At 42.6% G+C, this 18,784-nt stretch overlaps 1 protein-coding gene across 1 annotated transcript in view; it reads right to left on the reverse strand.

Moving 5' to 3' along the window:
- The window catches only part of rictora (RPTOR independent companion of MTOR, complex 2 a), a 271,841-nt gene that overhangs the window by 141,068 nt on the left and 111,989 nt on the right, over positions 1–18,784 (reverse strand). The window contains exons 4-6 of the mRNA XM_080189548.1: positions 18,099–18,163; positions 10,826–10,957; positions 5,328–5,391 (exon numbers count right to left, since the gene is read on the reverse strand). Of these exons, the coding sequence (XP_080045674.1) occupies positions 5,328–5,391; positions 10,826–10,957; positions 18,099–18,163 (261 nt within the window). The remainder of the gene's footprint in view (positions 1–5,327; positions 5,392–10,825; positions 10,958–18,098; positions 18,164–18,784) is intronic.

Here is an 18,784-nt window from a genome sequence, read left to right on the forward strand (position 1 = left end):
GGCTAGTGGGTCATTGTTTTTGTAACTGGTCGGCGCAACATCGTGGGCCGAAGGGCCTGTTCTGCGCTGTAATGTTCTATGTTCTATGTTCTAACTTGCAGGGTTGACAATTCTGAGGATCTAGAATCACATGTAGGCCAGACCAGGTAAGAACGGCAGATTTCCTTCCCTTGAAGGGTCTGCCATTTCCCTTTCTGGTGCCTAGGTTTACTTCCTTCTTGTAGACCGTGTAGAAGTTTGGTTCAACTAAGTGGCTTGCTACAGCGTTTCAGAACGAAGGTAAGAGTCAACCACATTGATGTGAGTGTGGAGTCACATGTAGGCCAGGTAAGGCAGATTTTCTTCACTGAAGGGCATAAGTGAACCAGATGCTTTCTTTCAATAATCAACATGGTCGCTCTTATTGAGACTAGTCTTTTAATTTCAGATTTATTAGCTGAATTTAAATTCCACCAGCTGTTGTGTCCCCAGAGTATTAGCCTGGGCCCCTGGATGAGTAGTCCAGTGACTTAAACACTAGGCTACCACCTCCTCATTGGGACTTTGGCAATACTCAACAGGTCTTGTAGCACATGTGGTATGAAAAGTTAACACTGCAGTTACATGACCCTACTGAGTAGTTGTACTATTTTCTATTTTTATTGTTTTTGTGTTTATTGAGGGTGAAGTTGTAAAAATTAGAAAATTAATACTTGTTTCCCTTTTCTTGCCTCATCACATACAAGTTGGAGGAGGTACACCGCCTCGACACAGCATCATTAAGCCAACTTCAAAACAACTGAGTGCATGCAGATTTATAGATTAACCTCAATCCACCAGTAGTTCCACATTTGGCAAAGAAATGCATAAGAAAAGCTTGTAGGAGAAATGTTGCATTAGATTCCTGCTGTACAGGGTGGTTATTGGGTGAAGAGGTTTAGAGAACCTGCATGAAATCAGAGAACATTGTATATTCTGAAAGTAGATAAATGCTTACAACAGAGGAAGAAGCAGCATTAGGGAGAGACAGGAGGGCACAAGAATTAATTTTGAAATGTCCCAGTAAAGACCTGACACAGATCCGAAGAACTGTTGTAATTCTTGTAACTGTTGTAAACATCCGATTCAGAATCCCAGGCACAATAGATGGAGTTTTAAGTGCACTGAATCATATTGACCTGATTTTTTGACAGAACTTTATCTCTCTTGCCCAAAAAATGCCATGGGTAAAATGGGGCTGGTAAAACATCAATTAAATTAAAAGCAAATTACTGCAGATGCTGGAATCTGAAACCAAAAGAGAAAATTTCAGCAGATCTGACAGTATCTGTAAGGAGAGAAAAGAGCTGACATTTCAGTCCAGATGACTGTGTCTAGGCTTTGTCAAATCAATTAAGTTAACGAAGGTGCTTTATAGGAACCAAAAGCCTTTTAGTTGGTCTGGAACTTAATGGGAAACTGCCCAGCCTACATCTGGTAGTTATGCAGAATGATGCATTGAGACAAAATCCAGGGCTTAGAATTTGGGAAACTGGGGACATGGTGATTCACTGGCAGTTGAGCGAAATATCCCTGAAGATTGCAATGTTGATAGCAACGTTATTGGGTGGATGTATAAGCACTCAACATGCGCACTCAAGGAGAGGTGAAGGGAAGGAACATTCAAATGTTATTCAATTTAAATGAGGATCAGAAACAGCATACAATGAAATTCCAAATTCTGATTGGACAGAATCATTGTACAGGCCAAATGCCAACCAGAGTAATAGTGGACAGAAAGAACACAACACAAGAGTGGATCAGAACTACTTACAAACTGCCCCATCTCACTTTAAAAAAATGTATATTCCAAATCTCTGACAGTTGATGAAATTTAAGTGGTGTAAGTGAGAGATACAGCAAGCACTGTGGGAGAATACCACAATTACAATATCTATACATGCATTTTAATCATTCACAAATCAGTAATTCACCAGAAAGGGGAAATTATTTGCTTGCCCACATACTTGACTAAAATAACAGAATGAATCTACTCTTTTCCTCTTTCATCTCCTGTCTCCAAACTCAGAGTTGCCGTACTGGCTTCTTACCAAACAGACTGAGCAAAAATGACTTTAATTATTTCTATTATTAGACATTTCAGATTTGAGGAAGTACAAACTTATATTCTTGAAAACTTCGAAGAGATGACAGGAATTGACAATTGAAACAAAATTGTTCAATGCCATGAAGGGCTGAGGCACCTGGGACACAAGTTAAAAATGTCAGAAATTCAGAGTAAGAGAGTTTTCCACCCAAAGGTTATTCAAGTGTTCAATATGTTACCAGGGAACAACAATGAAATGAACAGTATCAAAACATCAAAGATGCAATAAAAGGTATTTTGGAGAATAAAGCAACAGAGATGGGAAAAGGCTCGTAAGTGGTTTCAGATATCAGATAAAAAGATTGGGTTTGTTTATCTCTGTGCCTTTTCCCTTGTTCTTACTCGTTCTTTTGTTCTAATATTTTTGTGCATGTTTAACGACAAAATGGCTCAGACTTTAAATTCTTTGTGTCAGTTTTCACGGAGGAGAACACAAATAGCTTACCGAATACTAAAGATAGAGGGTTGGTAGGAGATGAGATTCTAAATACAATTACAGTTATAAGAACATAAGAAATAGGAGCAGGAGTAGGCCATCTAGCCCTTTGAGCCTGCCCCGCCATTCAATAAGATCATGGCTGATCTGAAGTGGATCAGTTCCACTTTCCCGCTTTCTCCCCACAACCCTTAATTTCCTTATCTGTCAAAAACCTATCTACCTGTGACTTAAATATATTTAGCGAGGTAGCCTCCACCACTTCAGAATTCCAGAGATTCACCACCCTTTGAGTGAAGAAGTTCCTCCTCAACCCCGTTCTAAACTGCGCCCCCCCCCCCCTTTATCTTGAAGCTGTGCCCTCTAGTCCTGCTGTCCTTTCTAAGCGGGAAGAATCTCTCTACCTCTACCCTATCCATCCCTTTCATTATCTTATACGTCTCTATAAGATCCCCCCTCATCCTTCTAAACTCCAGCGAGTACAGAGAGGTAGTGCTTGGTAGACTAATGGGACTGAAGGTAGACAAGTCCCCGGGACCGGACGGAATGCATCCCAGGGTTCTCAAAGAAATGGCAGAAATAATAGCAGGTGCCTTAGTAATTATTTATCAAAATTCGCTGGACTCTGGGGAAGTGCTGGCGGATCGGAAAACAACTACTGTTATGCTGCTGTTTAAGAAAGGTAGCAGACAAAAGGCGGGTAACTACAGGCCCGTTCGCTTAATGTCCGTAGTTAGGAAAAAGCTAGAATCCATCATTAAAAAAGAAATAGCAGGACACCTAGAAAAGAACGGTTCGATCAAGCAGACGCAGCATGGATTCATGAAGGTGAAGTCGTGTTTGACGAATTTACTGGATTTTTATGAAGATGTGACTAGTGTGGTAGTCAGAGGGGAACTGGTGGATGTGGTGCTTTTAGATTTCCAGAAGGCGTTCGATAAAATGCCTCACAAAAGGTTGCTGCAGAAGGTTAAGGTACATGGAGTTGGGGGTAAAGTGTTAGCGTGGATTGAGGATTGGTTATCTAACAGGAAGCAGAAAGTTGGAGTAAATGGGTGCTTTTCTGGTTGGCAGTTGGTGACTAGTGGCGTGCTGCAGGGATCGGTGCTGGGGCCTCAACTGTTTACCATATACATAGACGATCTGGAGGAGGGGGCTGAGCGTAGGGTAACAAAATTAGCTGATAACATGAAGATGAGTGGAAAAGCGAATTGCGTGCAGGTGGTGGAAAGTCTGCACAGAAATCTGGATAGGCTGAGTGAGTAGGCGAGGACCTGGCAGATGGAGTATAACGTTAGCAAAGGTGAGGTTATCCACTTTGGAAGAAATAATAGTAGGATGGAATATTATTTAAATGGTGAAAAGTTGCAGCATGCTACTGTGCAGAGGGACCTGGGGGGTCCTTTTGCACGAATCGCAAAAATTCAGTCTGCAGGTGATCAAGGCGGCGAACGGAATGTTGGCCTTTATAGCGAGGGGGATAGAATATAAAAGCAGCGAGGTCTTGCTATAACTGTACAAGGCACTGGTGAGGCCACAACTGGAGTACTGTGTGCAGTTTTGGTCACCTTATTTGCGAAAGAATATATTGGCCTTGGAGGGAGTACAGAGAAGGTTCACCAGGCTGATACCAGAGATGAGGGAGTTCACTTATGAGGAGAGATTGAATAGACTGGGCCTGTACTCGGAGTTTAGAAGGCTGAGGGGGGGGATCTTATAGAGACTTACAAGATAATGAAGGGGCTAGATAGGGTAGAGAGATTGTTTCCACTTAGAAAGGAAACCAGAACCAGAGGGCACAGTTCAAAACAGAGTTCAGGAGGAACTTAGGAACTTCTTCACTTAGAGGATGGTGAATCTCTGGAATTCTCTGCCCATTGAAGTGGTGGAGGCTACCCCGTTGAATCGTTGAATATGTTTAAGTCATGGTTGGTAGATTTCTGATAGACAAGGGGATTAAGGGTTATAGGGAGAAAGCAGGAAAGTGGAACTGATCCATTTCAGATCAGCCATGATCTTATTGAATAGCAGGGCAGGCTTGAAGGGCTAAATGGCCTACTCCTGTTTCTTATGTTCTTATGTTATGTTCTTAAACTTTGTTCCATGGCCCCATCTGATCAGACATAGCAGGTTAAATACAGAGTAAATAATCTTCTACACCATTAAATCAATATTCACAATGCAGGAGGAGCATGTGGTTTAGATACACAGATAGAGAATAAAGCATCCCTCTACATTCCCAGGTCAGGTACAGCATGCAGTTAGGTACAGGTAAAGCTCGCTATACACTGTCCCATCAAAGACTCCTAGGTCAGGTACAGCACAAGGTTAGATACAGAGCGAAGATCCCTCTATACTGTCCCATCCAACAAACTCCAGGCAGGTGTACCACAGTTTACAAAATAGAACACCCTCTTCACCGCCCCACCAAACATTCCCAAGACAGGTACAATGCAGGTTAGATACAGAGTAAAAGTTCTTCTACACAATAGCATCTAATTCTGAATCTAACCAGAGGAAAATGATTAAACAAAAACAAATCTGAAAGGTAACACAGAGGAAAAGCACCTTCTCTGCTTACTAAGTGGCTGGTTTCTTCTGTATCATGGTCAATGGAGGAAAAGGAAACATGAAATTCCCAGCCTGTAGTATTTATATCGGCATAGTCTATCATTCAAACAACTCTCCATCCAGTTTGCTATAAGGAGATTTCAAAGAATATGATATTTGCAAATCCTGTATTGAATCATAACATTTTGTTTTTACCTTTCGAACTAATCGAAGAGCTTGTGTTCGCTCCACCTCGTTACTCTGTTGTATGTCTATACATCTGGAAAAAGAAGATTGCAAAGATAGTGTTTATTCATGCCACTGTATACTACACTGGAGAAGTGACTCTCCTGAACATCAGAATTAGGAGTTGGAGCAGCTTGTTCGGCTCCTCGAAAGATCATGGCTGATCTGATTGTGGTCTCAACTCTATTTTGCTATCTATCCTCCACACCATTTGATTCTTTTGTCAAGAATGAATCGATCCAACTCAACCTTGCAAATATTCAATGACCCAACTGTACTGCTTTCTGGAGAAGAGAATTCCACAGACCAATGACTGCAGAGAAAAATATTCTTTTCATCTCCATCTGAAATGGGATACTCCTTATTTTCAACTTGTGTCCCATGTGCCACAAGGAGCAACATCCACTCTGTCAAGTCCCCTTGGAATCTGATGTTTCAATAAGACCACCTCACATTCTTCTAAGCTGCAATAAATACACAGGCCCAACCTGTCCAACCTTCCCTCATAATAGTTTACATACTCTCTTCTAAGAATAGCCCCTCGCTCGACCCCTCAACTGCTGAAAATGGTTTGTTTCCACCTATCCTGCTCCAACTTTTCATACTTTTAAAGACTTCTAACGTTGACCCAAAATCAGTATTGTTGTAACCAAAATGACTCAATTGCTTCAATTTTGTATTTCTTTATATTAGGTATTCATATAGGTACATATATTAGGTACATGTTCGTAGCTCCTTGAAAGTGGAGTCTCAGGGCGGACAGAGTGGGGAAGGCTGCACTTGGCATGCTTGGTATCATCAGTCAGTACACTGAATACAGGAGTTAGGACATCTCGTTGAAGTTGTACAAGATATTGGTAAGGGCACACTTGGAATACAGTGCGCAATTCTGGTCACCCTAGAGAAAGGATATTATTAAACTTGAAAGAGTGCAGAAAAGATTTACTAGGATGCTATCGGGACTTGGTGGATTGAGTTATAAGGAGAGGCTGAATAGACTGGGACTTTTCTCTCTGGAGCATAGGAGGCTGAAGGTGACCTTATAGAGGTCTATAAAATAATGAGGGGCATAGACAAGGTAGATAATCAATATCTTTTCCCAATGGTAGGGGGAGTCTAAAATTAGAGGGCATAGGTTTAAAGTGAGGGGAGAGATACAAAAGTATCCAGAGGGGCAATCTTTTCACAGAGGGTGGTGAGTGCCTAGAACAAGCTGCTAAAGGTATTAGTAGAGGAGGGTACAATTTTGTCTTTTGAAAAGCATTTAGACAGGTACAAGGGTATGATGGGTATACAGAGATATGGATCAAATGCAGGCAATTGGGATTAGCTTAGGCATTTAAAAAAAATAAGGGCAGCATGGACAAGTTGGACTGAAGGTCCTGTTTCCAAGCTGTAAACCTCAATGACTCTAGATGTGATGTTAGTGCATTTTCAAGAAATGTTTATTTCCAATCATGTTCTCTGCAGTCGTGAGAAGACCTTTTCAGTTTTTTCCCCCCTATTGCCGGGCTGTCTGCCAGAAGTCCTTTTATTGCGACTTCAATGGTTTAAATGGAGTTTTGTTTATTTTTTTCTCTGGGACCTTTGTGACCTTGCATTGTGAGGAGGAAGACTGATTGGCAAGTCAGTCAGCAATGGATGGCATAGTAGCACAGTGGTTAGCACTGCTGCTTCACACTGGGTTTGATTCCCAGCTTGGGTCACTGTGTGTGGAATTTGCACATTCCTCATATCTGCAAGGGTTTCCTCCAGGTGCTCTGGTTTCAGCAACCACTGCACCAACCACCCCCCAACCCAGGTTTGGGAAATTCTGCTATTAACTAGAAACAAAGTTCCCAGCCTTCCTCAAGCAGAAAACTTGCTGCTGGTTGTTAGCTTGACTAGAGTCTCCCTTGTGTTTTGGCAAGTTGTTCTGACTCCAAACTTATTTGTGTGTGCCTCTAGAGAACTGCAGCATTCAACCAACTGGCTAAATTTTAGTATCACGTGAGCATTGGTCTTTGCTGTGCTAACCCTGTGGAAAAGGTTTTATTAACGGAATTTGTTTGATTGCAATATTTCCTATATTCATTAAGATTTATACAATATCAGTTTTTTTTTGTTTGCAATTGGTAAAAGTTATCGCTAATTTTTTGTATACATGTGAACTGTATACTTTTGATTGATTAAAGCTCCTCAGTAGGTCATTTGAATCTTACCCGAAGTGAAATATCTCATGCTGACCCCAGCCAAATTCAAACTGCAAAACTTATGATCCAGGCAGACTTTACAAAACACTTGAGATTCTGACCTGATTATAACGGAAGTAACATCCAAGGAAGTCTGCATTGCATCCTCTCTAAAACCGAAAAAACCTTCTGACAATGAGAAGCTCAATGCTCAGATGCACGAGGTCTAATTTTCCAAGCCATTCTTATGGCACTGTGATGGTGCCTCAAAAGCACAAGAGCTAAAACTGAATTTTTAGCATCAACGTTTCTTAAGTTTGGCCACTGTGTTCATATCAACTGTAATGATCAGTAGTTCTCTCAGATACTGCCTCATTCACTCCATTGCTGAAATTGTATACCGCATCAGTAACAATAGGACCATAGAAAATTGTGATGGTATTATTGCACTGGAGCAGTAGCCCACAGAAAATTGTTACTGCATTATTGTACTAGAGTGGTGACTTGCACAGTAAACTGTCACTGCATAACAGCACCGGAGTGGCAACATGCACATGAGTAGGAAAACATGCAGGCTGCTTACAGAGTGACCCAGCCCAAGCTGGGAATTGAACCTGGGTCTCTGGCGCTGAGGCAGCAGTGCTAACCACTCTACTACCCATTGGAAGATGCTGTTGAAGGAGTTTGGTGAGCTGCTGCAGTGCATATTGCAAATGGCACACACTGCTGCTACTGTGCTTTGGTGATGGAGAAACAGTATTTAAAGGTGGTGGATGAAGAAACCAAGCAGACTACTTTGTCCTAGATGATGTAGAGCTTTGAGTCTTTTTGGAGCAGCAATCATCCAGGCAATCATACACCTGACTTGATACTCAGGCTTTGGGGAAACAGGAGGCAAGTTACTCAGCCCAGTTGCTCTTGTAGCCACAGTACTTACTTGGCTCGTTCTGTTCAGTTTCTAGTCAACTGTACCCCCAGGATGTTGATAATGGGGGATTCAGTAATGGCAATGGCACAGGGATTGTCATGGGGAGATGGTTGGATTCTCTCTTGTTGGAGACACTTCTGTGGCTGGAATATTACTTGTCATTTATCAGCCCAAACCCGGGTGTTGTCTAGGTCTTGTTGCTTATGGACAAAGACTGCTCCTGTACCTGAGGACTCATTAATGGTACTGAGCACAGTGAAATAGCGAGCAAACATTACCATCTGTGTTGCATTGATGAAGTATTTGAAGATGCTTGGGCCTAGGATACCACCAAAAGGAACTCCTGCAGCAATGTCCTCGGATTGAAATGATTGGCCTCTAATTGCAACATTTTTCCTTTGTGCACAGTATGACTCCAAAGAGTGGAGTTATCCCTTTATTCCCATTGAACTCAGATTCCCTGATACAACACTCGGTCAAGTGCTACCCTGATGTTAAGGACAGTCACTCTGACCTTGTGTTATGTGCTTCTACTGAGAGCGCTCAGCACCATTAACTATCATAGCGCAACGATAAACGTTCTAATTTGATGATTTTCTGCAGCACTTGCAGAGGAACAAGTGCAGTTTACTGCCACAATACACCTGATTTCCAATTCTGCCAATACCATTGGGGGTGGAGGAGGAAATCTACATATAGGTGGAAAAACATATCCCTGCAGCCCCTATTCAAGTGACACTGCATTGACATATGCCAATTCCCTGGGAACACGCAGTGGTGCAAGTTTCCTCAATAACATTACCTGTACAGCCTACAGGATTTTTTCAGTAATGTCCTGCTACACTGTCAATACCCCACTGCTCCTGGGGAACTGACATAGTCTGGCATTGTGCAAATCAATTTCTCCCAAATAATATATTTATTAAAAGCCTGGCGACAGTGTCCATCCATTAAGTCCACAATTTATCTCATGTTGTATCCTATCAATGTCAACATCAAACAATCAGATTCTTTCAAGAATTGACCACAATCATTGCAGCCAAGCCTGAAAGGCTGGGAGATCAATAAACAGCAAAATTGGTTTCACATGTGCATAAATTACTTTAAAGTAATAGTGTACTACAGCTGCACTGACCTTTCAAAGTGAACACCCTCCATATTATCTGATATTTAATTTATTGCCCTGATGGAGTTTTGTGGAGAAACTGGGTATAACCATGCGTGTATTGGACATTCTGATCATTTTATACCAGCCAAATTAATGAAACCTCTGTAGCAGAACACTTGCGCTGCACTAGATCAATAGATCTTCCAGCCTTTCAGATGGTGCAGCGTGGTGGTACACTGGTTAGTACTGCTGCCTCACAGCGCCAGTGTCCTGGGTTCGATTCCCAGCTTTGGTCACTATCTGTGTGAGTTTGCATGTTTTCCCAGTGTCTGCATGGGTTTCCTTCAGCTGCTCTGGTTTCCTCCCAGTTTGAAAAGACATGCTGGTTAGGTACATTGGGGATGATAAGTTACTGTGTACCTGAACAGGCACCGGGGTGTGGTGACTAGGGGATTTTCACAGTAACTTCAATGCAGTGTTAATGTAAGCCTACTTGTGACACTAATAAACAAACTTAAAAACTAGAGAAACAACTTTAGAATGACAGGGTGGAAATCTCACTGTCAGCAGTAAAGGTGCAAGTGAATTGAGTCTGCAACAGTCTTAGCCCAGGTCCTTAGAGGTTCAAATTCACAACAAACTGTACACGTTTACGCAATTCCACCTCATCAGTGCATGTAGCAATTGGACAATCTATTACAAATTTTCAATGAAACATCATACCAGCCTCCCATCCATTGACTGTCTATACTTCCCGCTGCCTCAGCAAAGCAGCCAGCATAATTAAGGGCCCCATGACCCCAAACATTCTCTCTTCCATCTTCTTCCGTCGGGGAAAAAATACAAAAGTCTGAGATCACATAAGAAATAGGAGCAGGAGTAGGCCATCTGGCCCTTCGAACCTGCCCCACCATTCAGTAAGATCATGGCTGATCTGTCGTGGCTCAGTTCCACGTTCCCGCCCTCTCCCCATAACCCTTAATCCCCTCTCTTATCAAAAACACATACCAACCAACTCAATAACAGCTTCTTCCCTGCTGCTGTCAGACTTTTGAATGGACTTACTTCAAGTTGATCTTTCTCTACACCCTAGCTATGACTAACTCTGCATTTTCCACTCTCGTTTCCTTCTTTATGAATGGTGTGTTTTGTCTGTATACCGTGCAAGAAACAATACTTTTCACTGTTAGCTAATACATGTGACAATAATAAATCAAATCAAACTGAAATGATCAAATCATAGCCAAGAGCACATACTAACCTAGCTATTAAATAATCCACACGCAGTCTCAGCACCTTCTGCAGAATACTGGAGTCTCGGATGAGATATCGGAGGGCACGGAGACCAGCTGCACGCACCTCTTTAGCTTCATTTAACAATGCTAATCGCAAACTGTGTAACAGGACAAAATGTTTATTAAGGAAGAATAAGCATCTATACAGTACATTCAGCGTATCTCAAAGCACATCCATCAATAAATTTCTCTTGAATGTGTTCGCTACTATTTTGAAGGGTAATGCAGTAATTAAACAATGCACAGCATGCTGGCATGAACAGCAAATGGGACAATTGACCAGATCTCCAATTAGGTTTCTGCACCCGCCACAGTACTGAAACAGCAATTATCCTATGTGGCTTTGAAAAAAGACAAACTATTTTCATTCTTTGAGACTGGTCTACAGTCTTTGACACAGTTGACCACACCATCCTCCTCTCCCACTTTGCTGCAGTTTTCCAACTCTGTGGGTCTGCACGTGCGTGGTTCCATCTTTATCTATCGTAGATAGAGTGCCACTTGTAACAGTTGTTTTTCGCACTCAAGAATCATAGAATCTCTCCAGTGCAGAAGGTATGCACAGACTCTCCACCAGAGCACTCCCACCCAGGCTCTGCCGAGGCCCTTGGATTTATCTAATCACCCTAACTTACACATCTTGGGCTATTAAAGGACATGTTAGCATGGCCAATCCACCTAACCTGAACATCTTTGGACTGTGCAAGGAAACCGGGGCATCTGGAGGAAACCCATGCAGACACAGGGAGAACATGCAAACTCTACACAGTTACCCAAGGCCAGAATAGTTCATCGGAGCAAGCAGAGAGGAGCGACTTGTGGCAGGAGTGTGAAGGGTAAGCAATTGACTCTTTTTCTTAGTTTTTTGGCAGGGTTTCTCTTTTTTCCCCCCCAAGTTTCTTAAGGGTAAAGCGGAAGTAGGCTGCAGGGTGACCTGGAAAGGGTTTGTTAGCGCACGAGGTTTAAAAAGCAGGCCGCACTATCCAGCAGGCAGCGGAATGAGCAGGTAGCACAGTGAGAGCTAAAGGGCTTTGATTCAATAGGCTTGGGCAAAAAGGGCGAGGCAAGGTAGGTTTAATTCTTAGTTTCTTTTCCTGTGGAATTTGAAGAAAAGGGGAATTATGAGCGTGAGGCCAGTTTGTTGTTCTCAGTGTCAGATATGGGAAGTCCTGGAGTCTCCTGGCCTCCCAAGCGTCCATATCTGTGCTAGCTGCATCGAGCTGTAGCTCGATGAACTTCGTCTGGTCAGGGAGAACGAGGAAATGATAGATAGGAGTTACAAGCAGGTGGTCACACGGGGGCTACGGGAGGCAGGCAAGTGGGTCACAGTTAGGAAGGGGAAAGGTCAGGTGCTAGAGTGTACCCCGGTGGATATGCCCCTTAACAATAAGTACTCCTATCTGAGTACTGTTGCAGGGGGAGCCTGGAGGATAAATGTGTGACTGAGCGACTGGAGCAGGGGGCAGGGATTCAGGTTCCTGGATCATTGGGACCTCTTTAGGGGCAGACGTCACCTGTACAAAAAGGACAGGTTGCACTTGAATCCCAGGGGGATCAATATCCTGGCGGGGAGGTTTGCTAAGGCTACCTGGGAGAGTTTAAACTAGAATGGTCGGAGGGTGGGAAGCAAAATGAAGTGACTGGGAGAGAGGAGGTCAGCTCACAAATAGAAGAGCTCGTCGACAGTGTGAGGGGGAGGATAGGCAGGTGATGGAGAAGGGGAGTGCTCAGACCGAAGGTTTGAGAGATGTCTATTTTAACGCAAGGAGTATTGTGAACAAAGTGGATGAGCTTAGAGCGTGGATCACTACTTAGAAATGTGATGTGGTGGCCATTACAGAGACTTGGATGACTGAAGGACAGGACTGGATACTTCAAGTGCCTGGTTTCAAATGTTTCAGAAGGGACAGAGAGGGAGAAAAAAAGAGGTGGGGGAGTGGCACTGTTGATCAGAGATAGTGTCACAGCTGTAGAAAAGATGGACACCATGGAGGGATTGTCTACGGAGTCTCTGTGGGTGGAGGTTCGGAACAGGAAGGGGTCATTAACTTTACTGGGTGTTTTTCTTGGGCCGCCCAATACAAACAGGGATGTTGAGCAGCAGATAGGGAAACAGATCCTGGATAGCTGTAATAATAATAGTTGTCATGATGGGAGATTTTAATTTCCCAAATATCAATTGGAATCTCCCTAGGGTACGGGGTTTAGATGGGGAGGAGTTTGTTAGGTGTGTCCAGGAGGGTTTCCTGACACAGTATGTGGATAAGCTTACAAGAGGAGAGGCTGTACTTGATTTGGTATTGGGAAATGAACCTGAACAGGTGTCAGATCTCTTAGTGGGAGAGCATTTTGGGGATAGTGATCATAACTCTATCTCCTCTACATTAGCATTGGAGAGAGATAGGATCAGACAGGTTAGGAAAGTGTTTAATTGGAGTAAAGGGAATTATGAGGTTATCAGGCAGGAAATTAGAGGCATAAATTGGAAAGAGGTTTTCTCAGGGAAATATGGCAAATTTTCAAGGAATATTTGTCTGGAGTTCTGCACAGCAACGTTCCAATGAGACAGGGACATTATGGAACTGTGCTGTATGAAAGCTGTAATGAATTTAGTCAAGAAGGAAAGCTTACAAAAGGTTCAGGGAGCTAGGTAATGTTAGAGATCTAGAAGAGTATATGGCTAGTAGGGAGGGACTTAAAGAGGAAATTAGGAGAGCCAGAAGGGGTCATGAGAAGGCCTTGGCAGACAACATTAAGGAAAACCCCAAAGCATTCTACAAGTATGTGAAGAGCAAGAGGATAAGACGTGAAGGAATAGGATCTATCAAGTGTGACGGTGGGAAAATTTGTATGGAACTGGTAGAAGTAGCAAAGGAATTCAATGAATACTTCAGTATTCATGGTGGAAAAGGATCTTGGTGGTTGTAGTGCAGACTTGTAGCAGACTGAAAAGCTTGAACACATAGACATTAAGAAAGAGGATGTGTTGGAGCTTTTGGAAAGCATCAAGTTAGATAAGTTGCCGGGACCGGATAGGGTGTACTCCAGGTTACTGTGGGAGGCGAGGGAAGAGATTGCAGAGCCTCTGGCGATGATCTTTGCGTCAACACTGGAGACAGGAGGGGTTCTGGAGGATTGCGGATGTGGCTCCTTTATTCAAGAAAGGGAGGAGAGGTAGCCCAGGAAATTATAGATCAGTGAGTCTAACCTCAGTGGTTAGTAAGTTGATGGAGAAGATCCTGAGAGGCAGGATTTATGAACATTTGGAGTGGTATAGTATGATCAAGAATAGTCAGCACGGCTTTGTCAAAGGCAGATCAAGCCTTACGAGCCTGATTGAATTTTTTGCGAATGTGTCTAAACACATTGATGAAGGAAGAGCAGTAGATGTATTTTATATGGACTTCAGCAAGGCATTTGATAAGGTGCCCCATGCAAGGCTTATTGAAAAAGTGAGGGGACATGGGATCCAAGGGGACATCGCTTTGTGGATCCAGAACTGGCTTGCCCTCAGGAGGCAAAGAGTCGTTGTAGATGGGTCTTTTTCTGCATGGAGGTCAGTCACCAGTGGAGTGCCCCAGGGGTCTGTTCTGGGACCCGTACTCTGTGATTTTTATAAATTACCTGGATGAGGAAGTGGAGGGATGTGTTGGTAAGTTTGCTGATGACACAACGGTTGGAGGTGTTGTGGATACTGTGAAGGATGTCAGAAGTTGCAACGAGACATTAATAGGATGCAAGACTGGTCGGAGAAGTGGCAGATGGACTTCAACCCAGGTAAGTGTATGGTGATTCATTTTGGCAGGTCAAATAGGATGGCAGAATATAATATTAAGGGTAAGACTCTTGGAAGTGTGGAAAATCAGAAGGATCTTGGGGTCCGGGTTCATAGGACGCTTAAAGCAGCTTCGCAGGTAGAGGCTGTGGTTAAGGCGGCGTACGGTGTATTGGCATTCATCAATCAAGGAATTGAGTTTAGGAGTCGGAAGATAATGCTGTAGCTGTATAAGACCCTGGTCAGACACCATTTTGAGTCCTGTACTCAGGTCTGGTCACCTCATTACAGAAAGGATGTGGAAACCATAGAAAGTGTGCAGAGGAGATTTACAAGGATGTTGCCTGGATTGGGTGGCATGACTAATGAGGCTAAGCTGAGCGAGCTCGGTTTTTTCTTGGAGATGAAGGATGAGGGGTGACCTGATAGAGATGTATAAGATGATGTAAGATATTGATTGAGTGGATTCTCAGAGGCTTTTTCCCAGGGCTGAAATGGTTGCCACAAGAAGACACAGGTTTAGAGTACTGGGGATTAGGTACAGAGGAGATGTCAGGGGTAAGTTTTTCACTCAGAGGGTGGTGGGTGCGTGGAATCGGCTGCTGGTAATGAAACTGGAGGTGGATTCCATAGGGTCTTCTAAGAAACTTTTGGATAAGTACATGGAACTTAGTAAGATAGAGGATTATAGGTAAGCCTAGTAGGTAGGGACATGTTTGGCGCAACTTGTGGGCTGAAGGGCCTGTTCATGCTGTAATTTTTTTATGTTTCTAGAATTGAACCCATGTCCCTGGTGTATGAGGCAGCAGGACGATTCACTGTGCCATTGTGCTGCCTTTGCTGCTCTCAGACAATTTCCTCTAGTGCCCTCAAGGATCTTCTATTCTTGCTCCCCTAATTCTTCTCTGCCCACTCCCTCAGCAACATCATCCAAAAGCACAGCATTAGTTTTCACATATATGGTCATGACACCCAGCTCTACCTCACCACCACTTCTCTCAACCCCTCCACTGTTGCCAAATTATAAGACAATTTGCCCGACATCCAGTACTGGATGAGATGTTTGTCCAATTAAATAATAGATAGACTGAAACTATTAGCTTTGCTATCTACTCCAACCTCTGCTCCCTAGCAACCAGCTCCATCCCTCTTACTGACAAATATGAGACCAAATCAGACTGTTTGCAACCTCGGCCGCTGCATGCGAACCCAAGATGAGCTTCAGATCATCTATCAGCGCAATCACCAAACACCATCTAGTTCAACCTCTCTAACATTGCCTAACTTTGTCCATATCAGCTCAGTTGCTGCTGAAACCATTATCTGTGACGATGTAACCTCGATTCCAACAGGTACCCAATATTCTGCCTTGAAATGTTTTATTATGTCAAAGATGTTATACAAGTTGCAATTGTTATTAATGGTTTTGGCTGTGGTGACTGAAGAATATTGGTTGCAGTACGAAGAGAATGCCCCATGTCCTCTTTAAACATACACTTCAGACATAGATAGGGTCATAGTTTAATATCTTACCCAAGCAATTCAGGGTGCCTCAGCACCACAGTGAAATGTCAATTTACATTACGTATTTAAATCATGGTGTGGATGTGCTGGTGTTGGACTGGAGTAAACACAGTAAAAAGTCTGACAACACCAGGTTTAAGTCCAACCGATTTATTTGATAGTACTAGTGAGTGTACTATCAAATAAATTGGTTGGACTTAAACCTGGTGTTGTCAGACTTTTTACTGTGTTTAAATCATGGAGCAGGGTTTAAACCCAATGACTAGCTGGCTAGCAGTGATCATTATTTAGAAGACAAAAGATTTTAGAATCAGAGGTTTACAGCATGGAAACAGGCTCTTCAGCCCAACTTGTCCATGCTGCTCTTTTTTAACTCCTAAGCTTGTCCCAATTGCCCATGTTTGGGCCATATCCCTCTATAACCATTTTACCCATGTAACTGTCCATACATTTTTTAAAAGGCAAAATTGTACCCGCCTCTACTGCTACCTCTGGCAACTTGTTCCAGACATTCACCACGCTGTGTGTGAAAAAAATTGCCCCTCTGGACCCTTTTGCTTCTCTCCCCTCTCACCTTAAACCTATGCCTTCTAGTTTTAGACTCCCCTATCTTTGGGAAATGATATTGACTATCTAGCTAATCTGTACCACTCATTATTTTATAGACCTCTATAAGATCATCCATTAAGCCTCCGACACTGCAGGGAAAAATGTTCAGTCTATCCAGCCCCTCCTTTTAATGTAAACCAAGTCCCGGTAGCATGCTAGTAAATCTTTTCTGCACTCTTTCTAGTTTAATAATATCCTTTCTATATAATAGGGTGACCAGAGCTGTACCTAGTATTCCAAGTGTGGCCTTACTGTCTTGTACAACTTCAACAAGACATCCCAACTCCTGTATTCAATGTTCTGACCAATGAAACCAAGCACGCCAAATGCTTTCTTCACCACTCTGTTCATCTGTGACTTCAAGGAGCTAAGAACCTGTACCTCTAGATCTCTTTATAACTCTCTATAACTCTCCCCAACGTTCTACCATCAACTAAGTCCTGCCATGGATCTACTAAAATGCATCACTTGCATTTATCTAAATTAAAATCCATCTGCCATTCATCAGCCCACTGACCCAAATGATCAAGATCCCTTAGCAGTCCAACATAACCTTCTTCACTGTCCACTATGCTACCAATCTTGGTGTCATCTGCAAATTTACTAACCATGCCTCCTAAATTCTCACCAAATCATTAATATAAATGACAAATAAAAAATGGGCCCCAGCAATTTCCTCCGTAGCCTCTCACAATGTCACGGGATACACTTCATCAGGTCCCAGGGATTTATCTATCTTGATGTGCAGTAAGAATTCCAGCACCTCCTCCTCTAATATGTACACACCTCAAGACACCACTATTTATTTTCCCAAGTCCCCTAACAACCGTGCCTTTCTCAACAATAAATACTGATGAGAAATGTTCATTTAGGATCTCACCCATCTCTTGTGGATGCACACATAGATGACCTTGTTGATCCTTAAGAGGCCCTACTCTCTCCTTTGTTACTCTTTTGCTCTTTATGTATTCGTAGAAGCTCTTTGGATTCTCCTTCGTCTTCGCTATCGAAGTAATTTTGTGTCCCTTTTTACCCTCCTGATTTCTCTCTTCACTCTACTCCTACACTCTACACTCAAGGGATCCACTTGATCCCAGCGGCCTATGCATGCCGCCACCTCCTTCTTCTTAACCAGGGTCTCAACATCCCAAGTCACCCAGGGTTCCCTACTTCTACAAGCCTTGCCCTTCACTCTAAAAGGTCCTTCAAGTTGAAAGATCCACTTCACTCTGGAGAAGAAACCTTTGAACTTGGACAATGCTAAAAGCCCTCAGTAATGACAAAACGTATTTTTACATATCAATGGCAAATAATACATTTACTGAACTTACCATATAATAATTTCTTCATAAGTAAAGCCTAGGTTCTCTTCACAGTGGCCAACATTACAGAGTAACTGTGGAGGAACAGAGATAGACCATTTAAAATGCCGTTTAATTAAAACATCAAGTCTAAACAGTGTTACTAACTTTGTTTCTACTGTCCAAAACAGAATAATGCTTCAGGGCCAAATACATGAATACTGCAACATGGCAATAATGAGACAAGTCTACACTGTGGCTTCCCACAATGAGCTCCTGATTTCAGTCACGCTACATTGGGCAATTGCCAAGTAGAGGCCAAATACATAGCACGAAGAGAAACAGAAAAACAGAATGGTCTTATAGTAATATTACAACCATTTCACTTAACTGAATCATTGAAGTTTACACCAATGAGGCAGCCAAAACGCCTAATGCAGCAGTGTTGTTGCAATGCTGAACAAATCCCATTGTCTATTTTCTCTCCACACCACTGCTTTCCTATGCTTTCAATATTTATCAAATTTTCTCAAATATGTCCGGCTGTTTCAACTAAGTTACGGCAAAACATTCTCTTCTATAGTAAATTCTTGCTGTAAAAAAATTCTTGACTTCTTCTCCATGATTAATGATAATCCCAATGAGAGGAAATAATTTTTCTCTATTCACTCTATCAAAACTCATCATTTTCAAAAAACTCCATCTCTTGAAAATAG

Source organism: Carcharhinus amblyrhynchos, chromosome 5, assembly GCF_965287045.1.
Source record: "Carcharhinus amblyrhynchos chromosome 5, sCarAmb.v2.hapA, whole genome shotgun sequence".
NCBI classification, from domain to species: domain Eukaryota; kingdom Metazoa; phylum Chordata; class Chondrichthyes; order Carcharhiniformes; family Carcharhinidae; genus Carcharhinus; species Carcharhinus amblyrhynchos.